Source organism: Dipodomys ordii, unplaced genomic scaffold (assembly GCF_000151885.1).
Source record: "Dipodomys ordii isolate 6190 unplaced genomic scaffold, Dord_2.0 Scaffold125, whole genome shotgun sequence".
NCBI classification, from domain to species: domain Eukaryota; kingdom Metazoa; phylum Chordata; class Mammalia; order Rodentia; family Heteromyidae; genus Dipodomys; species Dipodomys ordii.
The window spans coordinates 1,524,288-1,538,904 of record NW_012267341.1 but is presented as its reverse complement, the minus strand read 5'-3'; the positions used below and the strand labels follow the sequence as shown (position 1 = coordinate 1,538,904).

Sequence of the window (14,617 nt, the reverse complement as noted above, 5' to 3'; positions counted from 1 at the left end):
AAAACTGGAAGTGGCGCTGTGGCTCAAGTGGCAGAGCACTAGCCTTGAGCTGAAGAGCTGAGGGACAGTGCCCAAGCTCAAAGTTCAAGCCCCACGACTGACTCCCCCCCAAAAAAAGAGAAAAAAAAACAGTTTGAGAAGACTCTTACAAAGTGCATACTTTGCCTTCACCTCTTCATGTGAGTTGTTTGAAAACAGAATTTGCAGGCTCACTTTATTTCTTTTTTGCTTCCTTCCATTTCTTCTCTCTCTTGTGTTCAAGTAATCCTCTTGACTGAGTGGCTAGGACTATAAGCACATGCCACCATGCCCATATCTTAATGAATCTTATGTCCTTCGTATACAACATAACCTTGTCCTGTTGCTCACACACAGAAAGGCTTACTTTGTTATTTTTCTGTTGGTTGTGGGGCTTGAACTTAGGGCCAGGGTGCTATCCATGAGCTCTTTGCTCAAGGCTAGCACTCTACCATTTTAAGCCATAGCACCATTTCCAGTGTTCTGGTGGTTAATTGAGGATAACTTTCACAGCCTTTCGTTCCTGGGCTGGCTTTGAACCACAATCCTCAGATCTCAGACTCCTGATTAGAAACGCTTACTTTAAAAGACAATACGGGGGCTGGGAAGGTGGCTCAGTGGCAGAGTGCTTGCCTTGCATGCCTAAGGCCCTGGGTTCAATTCCTCAGCACCACATAAGCAAAAAAAGAAAAAAGCCGGAAGTGGCACTGTGGCTCAAGTGGTAGAGCACTAGCCTTGAGCTGAAGAGCTGAGGGACAGCACTCAGGCCCAGAGTTCAGGCCCCATGACCGGACCCCGCCCCCCCAAAAAAAAGCCCAAGGACAGTACCCAGGCCCTGAGTTCAAGTCCCAGGACTAGAAAAAAAATACTAAAAGACAATACGGGCTGGGAATGTAGCTTAGTGGTAGAGCACTAACATGCATGAAGCCTGTGGTTTGATTCCTTAGTACCACATAAACAAAAAAGGTCAGAAGTAGCTCAAATGGTAGAGTGCTAGTCTTGAGCAAAAGTGTCTAGACCCTAGGTTCAAGCCCCAGGACTGGCAAAAAAAAAAAAAGACAATACAAATAAAAAGCCTAAGCTGTCAGGCTCAAAGATTTCATCATTGTTAGCAGTATTCCTCATAGCTGTACTATCATCTAAGTTTTCATAGCCTAATATTAGATTCCTGTCCTATTCAGATCACTGTGCCAGGCTTTTCAGTGAATTTCAGGCAGCTCTTTGAACTGAATGCCTAAATGAGAAATATAAATGCACTATCTTTCATCATTTTCATATAGATAACACAGTGACAATCACCAATAGCAACAATATTTGTTTGCACAATATTATATAGTGATCTTTGATACATATTACTTAATTCTCACAAAAGTAATTACTGCTGTATTATTTTCACCGTTTTACAGATGATAAAAATTATGGCATAACTGCACAGATGTATTATAATTAACCAGTTTGGTACTGGTAATTAATTTGGCTGAATTACAGGCATTGTTTTTATAGGGTTGCTTTTGTTGTCCATATGGTTTTTGTACTACAAGTTCTTATAATTTTGTTTTGTGTATTTATGAACATGTGCCTATAAAATACACTTAGAAGTGGTAGTCTTTTTTTTTTTTTGGGGGGGTCCAGTCATGGGGCCTGAACTCTGGGCCTCTGCGCTGTCCCTCAGCTCTTCAGCTCAAGGCTAGTGCTCTACCACTTGAGCCACAGTGCCATTTCTGGCTTTTTTCTTTTTGCTTATGTGGTGCTGAGGAATCGAACCCAGGGCCTCAGGCATGCAAGGCAAGCGCTCTACCACTGAGCCATCTTCCCAGCCCCCAGAAGTGGTAGTCTTTTTAAATTTTAGTTAATTCCTTAATTTTTTTAAAAAAATAACACAGCATCTAATTAACAGAGCATCAAACTTGCTCTGAGGTCTCAAATTTTGAGGCTGAGGCCTCAAATTTGACATTCTTCTGCCTCAGCTTTCCCAGCTCAAGGGCTGGTAGTATACTCAGTAGTAGAGCCTTTGCCAGTCATGAGTAAGGCCTTAGATTGGATCCTCAGCCCAGAAAACAGTAATAACAATGACACAACAACAAAAAAAAGGCTCAGTTTAACACCTGAGGTCTCACAAGAAAGGACTAAGATTCAGTTCTATAGAGTCTCATATTTCATTCTACATTCATGGTTACATAATTTTGTTTTGTATTTTTTTGGAAGTAGTGGAGTTCGAACTCAGGGCCTCTAATTTACTACATTACTGGGCCATACCTCTCTCGACCTCTATTACAAAATTTTTCAATGGCTACAAATATAAGATTAACACCTGCAAACTTACCAAGAAGCCAACTATCTTTGTGCATCCCAGCTTCAAATTGACTACTCAGAGAAGATTGTTGCAGCACAGCATAGTCCTGGAGGCTGCCTGGCCAGTTTGTCTCCACAGTCATTAGTGCTCCTCTGATGTCACACACCAGCAGGCAGTTCAAAGAATGCAGACCTTTGCGGTTCACATAGGACAGATCTTCAGAATTTGGTGCCTTGATTGCCACATGGATACAGTCGACCACCCCTATCACCCCTGGCATCCCTGCCAATCCATAGAATTCATCCTTCAGAGCCTGAATGGAAGCTTCATCAGCTGGAAAGTGAATGAACTGTGAGGCCCTTTCCACAAGTGCTTCTGTGACATTGGCAACACAACGACTCATAGAGGCTTGACTGATTCCAATAGCATCTCCCATCCGAGTCTGGAAGGAACCTGTAGTATAAAAGCCCAATGCTGCAAGGATCTGTGTCTCTGGGCTAATAGCCCTGGATCGTTGAGTAGGTCGAGAAAGACTTGCTCCCAGGAGCTCCACCAAGTAATAAATGAACTGCCGTGGAAACCCATACATGGACATCAAGTATTCATCACTCACATCATCTAGCTTAAAACGGTCCAAGGTCCGGTGACCTCGACCATACAGCAAGAGATCACAGTCTAGCACTGTGATTGGTATAGCCATAGTAAATGTGAATGTGGTCTCTTTATGTGGTACTTTTTGTGAGCTCTTCCCAGTGAAGACGTTGGTGCAAGAAAAGTATTTAAGGAAGTGTCTGAATTCAACAACAAACCATCAGTTAAATGGCTCTGGCATTTATAATCTTCTCTCTGTAAAGGTTTAAAAAAAAATTAGAAACCAACCAAAGACATTAAACTGTCTTACAGGCTACAACAGTACCTTTTGAGCAAATCTTTTTTGCTCAGTTAAAATATTTTGTACCAGGGGTGGAAAGGCGGCTCAGTGGTAGAGTGTTTGCCTTGCATGCATGAGGCCCTGGGTTCGATTCCTCAGCACCATATAAGCAAAAAGAAAAAAAGCTAGAAGTGGCGCTGTGACTCAAGTGGTAGCCTTGAGCTGAAGAGATGAGGGACCGCACCCAGGACCAGAGTTCAGGCCCCACAACCGGACCCCCCCCCCAAAAAAAAAAAAGAAAGCTGCAGGACAAAGTTGATTGACTTTAAAAGATGTGTATGGGGGAAGGGGTGATGATCAAAATGCACTGTGGTAGGGATCACACCTATAATCCTACCTACTTAGGAGTCTGAGATCTATCACTTGAGCCTCAGCTCTACTTCTGGCTTTTTCCTGGTTAACTGGAGTCTCAGGGTAGCAGGTGACTGTGACTCATGCCTGTAATCCTAGTTATTCAGGAGGTTGAGAGCTGAGGATCGCAGTTAAAAGCCAGCGAGGGCAGGAAAGTCCATGAGACTCTCATCTCCAATTAACCACCAGGAAACCGGAAGTGGCGCTGTGGCTCACACGGTAGAGTGCTTGCCTTGAGCTGAAGGGCTGAAGGACAGCATCCAGGCCCAGAGTTCAAACCCATTACAGACCAAAAAAAAAAAAAAAATGCTGGTCACTGGTAGGTAACTCACGTCTGTAGCCCAAGCTATTCAGGAGGCTGACACATGAGGATCACGGTTTGAAGCCAGACCAGGCAATAAAGTCTGTGAGACTTTCATCTCCAGTTAAGCACCCCCCCACATCCCCCCCAAAAAAAGCCGGAAGTGGAGCTGTGGCTCAAGTGAGAGAGCCCAGGCCCTCAGATCAAGCCCCAGAACCAACACCAACAAAGACAAAAGTCAAGGCATGGCCCAGCCTGGGGACGCTTGCCCCTCACCCCAAGAAATCCTAGTTCAAAGTAAGGAAGACCAGCACGTAAACGGAAGGGCTGAGAGCCACGTCTGGGAAGCGCCGCTTTCCCTCTTAAACCTAGACACCGAGGTGTGACCGCGCCGGCCACGCAAAGTCTGCGGAGGCTGGTCGGTCACCCACTTCTCCGCGGCTGCCAAGTTACCAACCCGCCCTCCACCCACCTTCCCTACCCCGACCGGCCCTCCTCCGGAACCGGCTGCAGCACCGGGCCGCCACGACGCGCAACAGCAGCTCCGCCCCCGCCGCGTCGGCGCCCGCCCCACGCCGCGTCCTCACCATCCGCGGCCGCCGCAGCCCGCGCTTCGGCCGCCGCACATTCGACACGCAGCCCCACCGCTCTCGCTCTCTCAGAAGCCTGTCCTTGCGCCTTTCTTTCTCCCTGAAAGGCTTGGGGAAAAATTACAACAAAGTCATAACTGGAGGAGGAATCGGCTTGTGTCTGGATTGTTGAGAAGTGAAAGGGATAAATACAGACTCCACGTGTGGCGAAAGTGCAGCTGGGTTTAAGCAGTTGGATTTTCCTCATAGCTCTCGAACCTCCCCCTCCCCCCCCCCGCCCGCCCCATCCTACCGCCTGCACCGAAGCGGATGAAAACAAACACTAACGATGGCGGCGCCGGGGAGCGACCGGCTGCTGGGTTGAGGCAGGAACGAGCGCTTGGCGGGAGAGGGGAGCCCTGAGGAAAACCAGTCGACCTGATTACGGCAGCCTGCTCATTCCTGAGGGCAAAAAGGTCTGGCCTACGAAGTCGGGACCCAACTTAAGGTGTTAGGAATCCGCCTGCGACCTGTGCTGTCACTCCCTGCCCGAAAGAACCGAACCTTCAGCCAGGAGGTGCGGCTGGCCGGCCCCGGGCCCCGGCCTCCGTAATGAGAGCCTCGGGACACACTCTGGGCAGCTGCTTTTCAGGTACTAACTTGGGAGGCGGGGATACCCCTGGACCTCTCAGCGCCCCCGGGTGGGAGGCTATGGACCTGCGGCCCCTGGGCCGCCTCGGTCGGGAAACAGCCCCAGCCGGCCTGCCCGTGTGCAGCCCCCCGAGCCCCCCTCTTCAGTTTGCTTTGCGGGGTTGGGTTGGTCTAGGCCCCATTGGCTCTTCATTTCTCCCAGTCGTTATAGAGATCCCTCACAGAGGTTTTCTCTGTTATCTCCGTTCTTTAGGTTAAGTCGTAAAGTTTTATTGGAAGTCATTTTCGGGCCGAAACTCTGGGGTTGGGTAACAAACAATATGAGTGAAATAGGTTTTCATCCAATCAAGATTTGTTGAGTGCCACATATGTACTCCGCGTGTAGGTGAGGGTGACTGTTGACTAGTGAAAAAAAGGGACTCAAGGTTCACGACTCTCTTCTTACTGGCAGTGGAACGACCTGTGGAAACCTGCGATCTGTTCTCATTAAATAAATCTCTGGGTAAGTGGCTAAGCACCTTCTTGGGCTCATAATTAATACACATCTCAGTTTTCACTTTCCCAGTAATTCAGCTCCTATTTTAGTGGGGTTAATTCAGCATAGCATTTCACTGAAAGTGTATTTGGTTGGTTGGTTGGTGGGTTTTTGAACACTGTGGTCTGGGACTCATAGCTATGTTGCCCAGGCTAACCTAAACTCCTGGTCTCCAGTGATACGCATACATCAGCTCCCGGAGTTATCTGAGACTGCAGGATTAACTTCCATACCTACCTTGGGAATATACAATATACATATGTGTATACATATATATATATGTATGTGTATATATATATATATATATATATACACACACACATATAGCATCGCGGGGATTGAACCCATGAACTTGCATATGATAGGTGAGCTCTTTATTTCTGAGCTATAGCCCACAAACAACACTATTTTAATACAACAACTGGTTATTCATGAGTGCTGAAGTAGCCATCACATATACTAATCTACTAAAATAGATGCAGTTAGTGCACTGTTTTCAGGTTGTAAACCTATTGGAACTTTTTTTTTTTGGTCGTTCATGGGGCTTGAACTTTGGGCTTGGGCACTGTCCTTGTGCTCTTCAGCTCAAGGCAAGCACTCTACTGCTTGAACCACAGCAATTTTCTAGTGGTTTATTGGAGATAAGAGTCTCACGGACTTTTCTGCCTGGGCTGGCTTTGAACTGTGATCCTCAGATCTCAGCCTCCTAAGTAACTACTAGGATTACAGGTGTGAACCACCAGCACCCGGCCTATGGGAACTCTTGAGATTTGAATTTCATAAATCACTGTTGACCATTGTGTGCTTAACATCATGTATCATCATATAAGCTTTTTTTTTTTTTTGGGTCTGTCGTGGGGCCTGAACTCTGGGCCTGGGCGCTATCCCTCAGCTCTTCAGCTCAAGGCTAGCACTTTACCACTTGAGCCACAGCTCCACTTCCGGCTTTTTTTCTTTTTGCTTATGTGGTGCTGAGGAATCCAAACCAGGGCCTCAGGCATGCAAGGCAAGTGCTCTACCACTGAGCTACCTTCCCAGCCCCATATAAGCTTTTTTTGTGTGTGTTTCAGTCATTTCTGGGGCTTGAACTCTAGGCCTGGGTGCTGTCCCTAAGCTCTTCAGCTCAAGGCTAGTGCTCTACCACTTGAGCCACAGGGCCACTTCTGGCTTTTTCTGTTTATGTGGTGCTGAGGAATGGAACCCAGGGCCTCATGTATTCGAGGCAAGCACTCTTCCCCTGAGCCACCTTCCTAGCCCCTCATAATAAGCTTTTGAGGATTATTTTGTTTGTTTAAATAAGTTGTTACTTTGTAGTGCAAGCTGACCTAGAAATAGAGATCCTTTTTTATTTGCTTCTGTACCATGTCAGTTCTAAGGAGTGTATGTAATTAAATTAATTTATTTGTATTGTAAAGGTTATATAAAGAGGGGTTACATAAGTCAGAAATCAGATTGAGTACATTTCCTTTTTTTTTTTGCCAGTCCAGGGGCTTGAACTCAGGGCCGGGACACTGTCATTGGGCTTCTTTTGCTCAAGGCTAGCACTCTACCACTTGAGCCACAGTGTCACTTCTGGCTTTTTCTGTTTATGTGTTAATGAGGAATGGAACCGAGGGCTTCATGCATGCTAGGCAAGCACTCTACCGCTAAGCCACATTGCCAGCCAGTATATTTCCTTTGAACAGTGTCACCCCCCTTTCTCCCACAGTACTGAGTCTTGAACTCAGTGGTCTGGTGCTGTCCCTCAGCTTTTTCAAGCATGGCTGGCACTCTTACTTGAGCCACACTTCTATGGATGTTTTTTTGCTAGTTGATTGGAGATATCTCTTGGATTTGGTTGCCTCACTGGTTTGTACCGATCTCCGCTGACTCCAGACTAGAAAGGATCACTGGTACTTAACTAAGGAGTTTTTGTTTGTTTGTTTGTTTGTTTACTTATTTTTTGTGATGGTCCTGGGGCTTAACCTTGGAGCCTGGGGCTGTCCCTGAGCTTCTTTTGCTCAAGGCTAGCGCTCTACTTGAACCACAGTGCTACTTCTGGCTTTTTTGGTTATTTAGTGGAAATAAGAGTCTTATGGATTTTCCTGCTTGGACTGGCTTCAAACCGTGAATCTCAGATCTCAGCCTCTGGAATAGCTAGAATTACAGCAGTAAGCCACTGACATTGGGGTTTATTTATCTTTTACTTTTTTTTTCCTGGTAATGAGGCTTGAATTCAGTGCGTAGGCTCTGTCCCTTAGCTTTTTCACTGGAGTTATACCACTTGAGCCACATCTCCACTTCAACTTTTTGCTGGTTAATTGGACATAACAGCATCACCGACTCTCCAGCTCTGTCTGGCTTCGAACTGCCATCCTCAGATTTCAGTCTCTTGAGTAGCTAGGATTATAGGCATGAGCCACTAGTGCCTGCCTCCCCTCCCCCGCAGTGCCTTAAGCTGTTGTTTGTCATGGCACCCTGATCTTAATTCTTTGACATGTTTACTCAAGGAAATATTGAGATGGGATTTTAAAGTGCAGTTAAGAGTAGTCATTCTCATGTTTGAAGTAGGTCTGCTAGGAGATGGACCTAATTTTAGAAAACCTCTATCTGGATAGAAATTAGTTAAATTCTTTGCTTTGTTGTAGAAGATTTGAGGAAGTTTCTGTTTGTTAATTAAAATTCTAAAGTTACAGGCTCCAGAAAAATTATAAAGACTACTACAGTGAGTTTTCATGCACAACCTATATTCACACTTTGATTTACTTCCCTACTGTCTTTCATGCACTGTGAATAAACAACTCCTCCTCTCTTCCCCTCCCCTGTTCCTCCTTCCCCTCTCCCTTATCCTCCCCCCTTTCTCTTTCTCCCTTTCTCCATCTTCCTTTGCCTCTATAGGCATTTAGTATTAACCCAGGGCCTTATGTAAGCACTCCACCTCTGAGTTAAAGTCCTGTAATTAATAAGTAGTCTTTTCCCACAAATTATTTTCATTTGTCAAAAGTTGTCAGTCATTGGGCTGGAGCTCAGGGCCTGGGTGAGCAATGTCCCCGAGCTTTTTTGCTCAAGGCTATTGTTCTACCACTTTGAGTCACTCTTTCACTTCTGGTTTCTGTGGATTAATTGGAGATAAGAGTCTCAAGGACTTTCCTGCCTGAGCTGACTTTTAACCTCTATCTTCAGATCTCAGCCTCCTGAGTATCTAGGATTCTACCAGAGCTCAGCCAGACATTCCCCTGAAGAGACTTCCTTTCCAAAAGATCCTGAGCTGTGCTCACAAAAACAAACAAAACTGGGTTGCAGTATTCTAACACAATAGCCCACTGTTATTATAAATTTTCCTACCTGGGCTGGCTTTGAACCACAATCTTCAGATCTCAGCTTCTTGAGTAGCTAATATTAGTGTTAGCTACCAGTACCTGCTTTAAAAGATTTTTTTTCCCCTTCTGGTTGTAGAGCCTGGGCACTATCCCTGAGCCTCTTTGTGCCAAAAGCTTGCACTCTCACACTTTAGCCTTAGAGCCACTTCCCACTTTTGTGTGGCCAATTGGAGATAAGAGTCCTGGCAACTTTTCTGCCTGGGGACTGACCTGCCCAGGCTGGCTTTGAACTGCAGTCCACACATCTCAGCATCCTGAATAGCTGTGATTATAAGTGTGAGCCACCTTAGCCTGGCTTTTTAAAAACATTTTGGAGGTAGAAAGTGTTCTTCAAATTCTTACTACTCTTCAAAAAAGTTATTGTGTCAGTAGTGTTTTTGTATGTGTTTTTTGTTTTTGTGCCCATACTAGATTTGATTAAGAATCTCAAAGAGCTTGTGGCTCTTGAATAGCTAAGATTACTGGCATGATTTACCAACACCCAGCCTTGGTATTGTTTCCTTAATTGCAGACAAAACTCTTACTATATCTGTAAATAGTAGTTTTGATGCTATTTTACAGTTTGTACAAGTAGCAATAAGCATACAAATGTGAAATATTTACTATTAATACTCCAGAAACTCATTTACAAAATCCTGCCCTACATATCCTTTTTTTTTTTTTTGTCAGTCATGGGGCTTGAACTCTGGGCTTGGGGGCTGTCCCTGAGCTCTTTAGCTCAAGGTGAGTGCTCTACCACTTGAGCCACAGAGCCACTTTCGGTTTTCTGGTGGTTTATTGGAGATAAGAGTTTCATGGACTTTCCTGCCCAGGCTGGCTTTGAACCGTGATCCTCAGATCTCAGTCTCCTCAGTAGCTAGGATTACAGGCGTGAGCCACAGGCACCTGGCCCTAATATCCTTTTATTGCAGTCTTCCCTAGTTCCTTCCTTGATCTTTGAAGCAGTCCTTAACTTTGAAACGTAGTTATAGTCTGTTTCCTTTGTTAGAATCTAAACTCCATAAGACCAAGGATATTTGAATATATTTCTGGTCAAGCATGAGAGATTTATCACCTGTATCTACTTTGTCTAACAGAAACCCTGTAACAATTACATTAAAAGAATCTAGGGGGTGTGTGTGTAAACAAATAGAGATAGAAAATGGGAGCTGTAGAAAGAGATTTCTTGACATTTTAGGAAGAAGCAAAGCTATAGCAGAGGCAGTATCTGATTTGGCAGTGCTAATTACCCTCCTACCTCCTGAGAGGATGCAGTGAAATGACTTGTGCCTTAGAATCCTCTGAGAGTTCAAGACTGGAGAACTAGGGGCTGGGATGGTGGCTCAGTGGTAGAGCGCTTGCCTTGCATGCTTGAGGCCCTGGGTTCGATTCCCCAGCACCATACAAGCAAAAAAAGAAAAAAGAAAAAAGCCGGAAGTGGTGCTGTGGCTAAAGTGGTGAAGAGCTAGCCTTGAGCTGAAGAGCTGAGGGACAGTGCCCAGGCCCAGAGTTCAGGTCCCACAACGGGACCCAAAAAAAAAAAAAAAACGACTAGAGAACTAGGTAGCTGCAGTTTAGATGTCAGAATAAGAGGCTTAACATATGGAAATACCACATCGTTTGTGTTTGGGGATGATATGGCCAGTTAACAAAAAGCTACACAGAGACATGTAAGGTACAAATCCATCTCTGACTTTCTTGCTACTTCCAGAAATCTGATAGTCTTAAGCTTATCCCTAGAAGAAATAGCAAGCTTGTTTATAGAGAAATTCTCTATTCATATACACTGACTCTAGGTTTACCTCAATGAAAAAAAAAAAAAACAAGGGAAAGTAAAGTCTCTACTTGGTTCCCATGATTCCACTGCCAGACCAGCAGTCTACCAGCCTCACTCATTTACATGAGCTCTTTTTTTGGGGAGGGGAGGGGGGAGAGGAGATGTCCTAGATGTCCTGAGTTCAACTCAGGACATGTTTGAACTCAGGGCATGTTTATTGTCTCTGAGCTTTTGTGCTCAAGGCTAGTGCTCTACCACTTTTTTTTTGTCAGTCATGGGGTTTGAACTCTGGGCTTGGGCACTGTCCCTGCACTCTTCAGCTCAAGGCAAATGCTCTACCTCTTAAGCCACAGCGCCACTTTTGGTTTTCTAGTGGTTTATTGGAGATAAGAGCCTCACAGACTTTCCTGCCCAGGCTGGCTTTGAACCGTTATCCTCAGATCTCAGCTTCGTCAGTAGCTAGGATTACTCTACCACTTTTAAGTCACAACTCCCTTTTCAGCTATTTGGTAATTAATTGGAGATGAGTCTCATGGACTTTCCTGCCTGGACTGGCTTTGAGCTGAAATCCTCAGATCTCAGCCTCCTGAGTAGCTAGGATTATAGGGGTGCACCACTAGTACCCTGAGCTTCTGGTTTGTGTATATTATGTTCATGTGTGAATGAGGTGGCCAGATATTCCAGTTACTCCAGGAAAGCCTCCAACATGGCTGTTAGTGTATTTCAGGCCAAATGAGGAGTTTCCTGTAGAAACTTTGATGATGAAAATCAAGCCATATTAATGATTTTGTGTTTACAAAAAGTTACTGCCCAGTTACCTAACAGCATAGAGGAAGGGTTGTTCTGGCCACATGAGTCCTGGGACAGTGTATGGAGCTCTACCTATGGGAGTCCACCTACTTCTGTGGACTTGTAGACCTGTTTTACCCTTTCTACCATTCTGTGATTGTGGTATCTCTTAATTTGCTAGCCTTTGAGTTCTTTGGTTCTTGAACTTGCTTAGTTTGTGATTTCCTTCCTGGCTGGCTTGGATATCAGTTCTGCTCTTCTCAGTCTGTCATTCCTTCCATTTTCCAGAACTTGGCAGCTTTTTCCTGTATGTCTTTGTCCATGTGGGTTTGTGCCTTTGGACCCTCCCCTTGCCCATTTAGTGATGTTATAGGAAGGAAATAAATATTAGCAATGAAAACTTTCTTCTTGTTGTTGTTTTTTTGCCAGTCCTAGATCTTGAACTGAGGTCCTGGGCACTGTCCCTGAGCTTTTGCTCAAGGTTAGCACTCTCCCACTTGAACCACAGTGCCACTTCTGGCCTTTTCTGTTTATGTGGTACTGAGGAATTGAAGTCAGGGTTTTGTGCTAGACAAGCACTACCATAAGCAACACATTCCCAGCCTCAAGCTTGGCTGTTTGTGTGCGTGTGTGTCTGTGTGTGTCCGTGTCCATGTGTCTGTGTATGTCCATGTGTGTCTATCCTGGGGGCTTGAACTCAGAGCTTGGTTGCAGTCTTTGAGCTTTTTTGCTCAAGACTAGCACTATACAACTTTAACCACAGCTCTACTTTCAGCTTTTTTGGTGGTTAGAGATGATTTCATACATTTTCTGTTATCCTCAGATCTCAGCCTCCTCAATAGATAGGATTACAGGCATGAGCCACAAGCACCATGCTTGCACTCTAATTTTGTTGACATCTTTGAGTTATTTTCTCTTCTATTCTCTTTCTCTTTGGGCTTTATATGTATAGTATTTTTCCCTTATCTGGGAAGGATGTATTCCAAGATCCCTAGTATATGCCAAAACAGTGGATAGCAAATCTACAGCTTCTACTCTTACTAAGATGAGAACTTTGATATTGTCACCTAAAGGAGTCATTTTATGGCTTTCCTTAATATGTAAAATTGCAAGCACCACTGGTACACTTTAGAGTCATTATTAGTGGAATACAAGCTCCCCAATATAAGCTCCCCAATACTAAGAAGTCAAGTTTCATAAATTAGTCATAATCTCATAGTTTTTTTTGTTTTTGTTTTGTTTTTTCTTGGTCCGGTCGTGGGGCCTGAACTCTGGGCCTGGACGCTGTCCCTCAGCTCTTCAGCTCAAGGTTAGCGCTCTACCACTTGAGCCACAGTGCCACTTCCTTTTTTTTTTCTTTTTTGCTTATGTGGTGCTGAGGAATCGAACCCAGGGCCTCATGCATGCCAGGCAAATGCTCTACCACTGAGCCACCTTGCCAGCCCTCATAGTTATTTAGTGGCTATTAGGTGGGAAGCTATACAGCATAGATATATTAGAAAAAAAAGTGCATTATGTCTTGGGAAGGATGAAGCAGGATTATATTAAATTTCATTATGCTATTCTATATAGTATGCAATGTAAAACAGTTGGCTCAGGCACAGCCATCATACTTATAATAGCAGCTTCTTGGGCAGGTTTATGTAGGAGGACTGAGGTCTGAGGCTACCTGTGCAAAAAACAGACCATAACCTGAAAAAAATACTGAGAGCAAAGTACTGTGTGTGGCTCAGGTGGTAGAGCAATTGCGTGAGGCCCTGAGTTCAAAACCACAGTACTACAAAAATAAAGCAAACAGAGAAATTTATGAATTGTTGGCTAGTGTTACAGCTGTATGACAGAGCATATGTTTAGCATGCATGAAGCCCTGGCTTTAACCCTCCAGCAAGCTCATGGACATGTATGTGCCCAAAACAAAAACCATGAGCTGGGCACCAGTAGCTCACACCTGTAATCCTAGCTACTCAAGAGACTGAGATCTGAGGGTTGAAGTTCAAAGCCAGCTTTGGCAGGAAAGTCTGTGAGACTCTATCTCTAGTAAACTACTCAGAAAAAAAATGGAAGTGGTACTGTGGCTCAAGTGGTAGAGCACTAGCTTGAACACAAAGAGGCTCAAGGATAGTGCCCAGGCCCTAAGTTCAAGCCCCAGGACTGGCAGAAAAAAAAATTAGAAAACAAAAAAAATGAATTATTTCTGGAATTTTGTTTTTCCTCTTTTCTTTGATGCTCTAGATTAAACCCTAGGGCCTTCTGCATGCCAGATAAGCACTGTACCACTGAGCTACATTCACAACTAGAAGTTTCTGTTTAATATTTCAGACTCTGGTTGATCACAAATAACTCAAACTGTGGAAAGTCAAATCTTGAATAGGGAGAAGACTACTGTAGCTTTTGTATTTCAATGAATTTGGTTTAGGCTGTACTGAAGTTTGAACTCAGGGCCTTGTGAATGTTAGACAGGTACTCTACCAATTTGAGCCATGCACCAGCCCTTATTCTTTTCTGTTGTGGCTCTGGGGTTGTACCCTAGAGCTTTACACTTGTTAGCCAAGTGTTCCACCATTTAGCTATATTCCTACCTCGTTTGTTTATTATTATTATTATTTTGTTAGTCATGGAGCTTGAACTCAGGGCCTAGTTGCTGTCCCTGAGATTTTCTGCTCAAGGCTAGCATTCCACCACTTGAGCCACAGCGCCACTTACAGCTTTTTCTGTTTATGTGGTACTGAGGAATCAAACCCAGGGCTTCATGCTTGCTAGGCAAGCACTCTACCACTAAGCCACCTTCCCAGCCCTTACCTCTTGTTTTGTCTTGTTTAGTTTCTTTGTAGTGGGGAGAGGCTTCAAACTGGATTACAGGTATGAGCCACCAGCACCTGACCTTGCCAAAAGTTTTTGCCCAGAAGTTTTAACATTCATTGGTGATTTGCTTGGCCACTTATTCCTATAATAATCTCGTGGATTTCTCTGCCCAGGCTGGCTTTGAACCTTGATCCTCAGATCTTAGCCTCCTTAGTAGCTAGGATTACAGCTGTGAGTCCCTGGTACCTGGCTTAAGTAGATT

General features: G+C 44.6%; 2 protein-coding genes across 7 annotated transcripts in view; one reads left to right on the top strand and one right to left on the bottom strand.

Moving 5' to 3' along the window:
- The window catches only part of Harbi1 (harbinger transposase derived 1), a 14,943-nt gene extending 10,481 nt beyond the window's left edge, over window positions 1–4,462 (bottom strand). Inside the window, exons 1-2 of one of the 3 annotated variants that reach the window (XM_013029945.1) lie at window positions 4,411–4,462; window positions 2,342–3,157 (exon numbers count right to left, since the gene is read on the bottom strand). In XM_013029945.1, the coding sequence (XP_012885399.1) occupies window positions 2,342–3,011 (670 nt within the window). In that variant the 5' untranslated portion in view covers window positions 3,012–3,157; window positions 4,411–4,462. Of the gene's footprint in view, window positions 1–2,341; window positions 3,158–4,366 lie in introns of all 3 variants that reach the window. The other 2 variants (XM_013029947.1, XM_013029946.1) reach the window with 2 other exon arrangements.
- Window positions 4,463–4,816: 354 nt separating this feature from the next.
- Atg13 (autophagy related 13) overlaps window positions 4,817–14,617 on the top strand; it is a 65,511-nt gene continuing 55,710 nt past the window's right edge. For 2 of the 4 annotated variants that reach the window (XM_013030009.1, XM_013030006.1), the window contains exons 1-2: window positions 4,817–5,115; window positions 5,500–5,616. The gene's annotated coding sequence lies outside the window, so the exon portion shown is untranslated. The remainder of the gene's footprint in view (window positions 5,116–5,499; window positions 5,617–14,617) is intronic. The other 2 variants (XM_013030007.1, XM_013030008.1) reach the window with 2 other exon arrangements.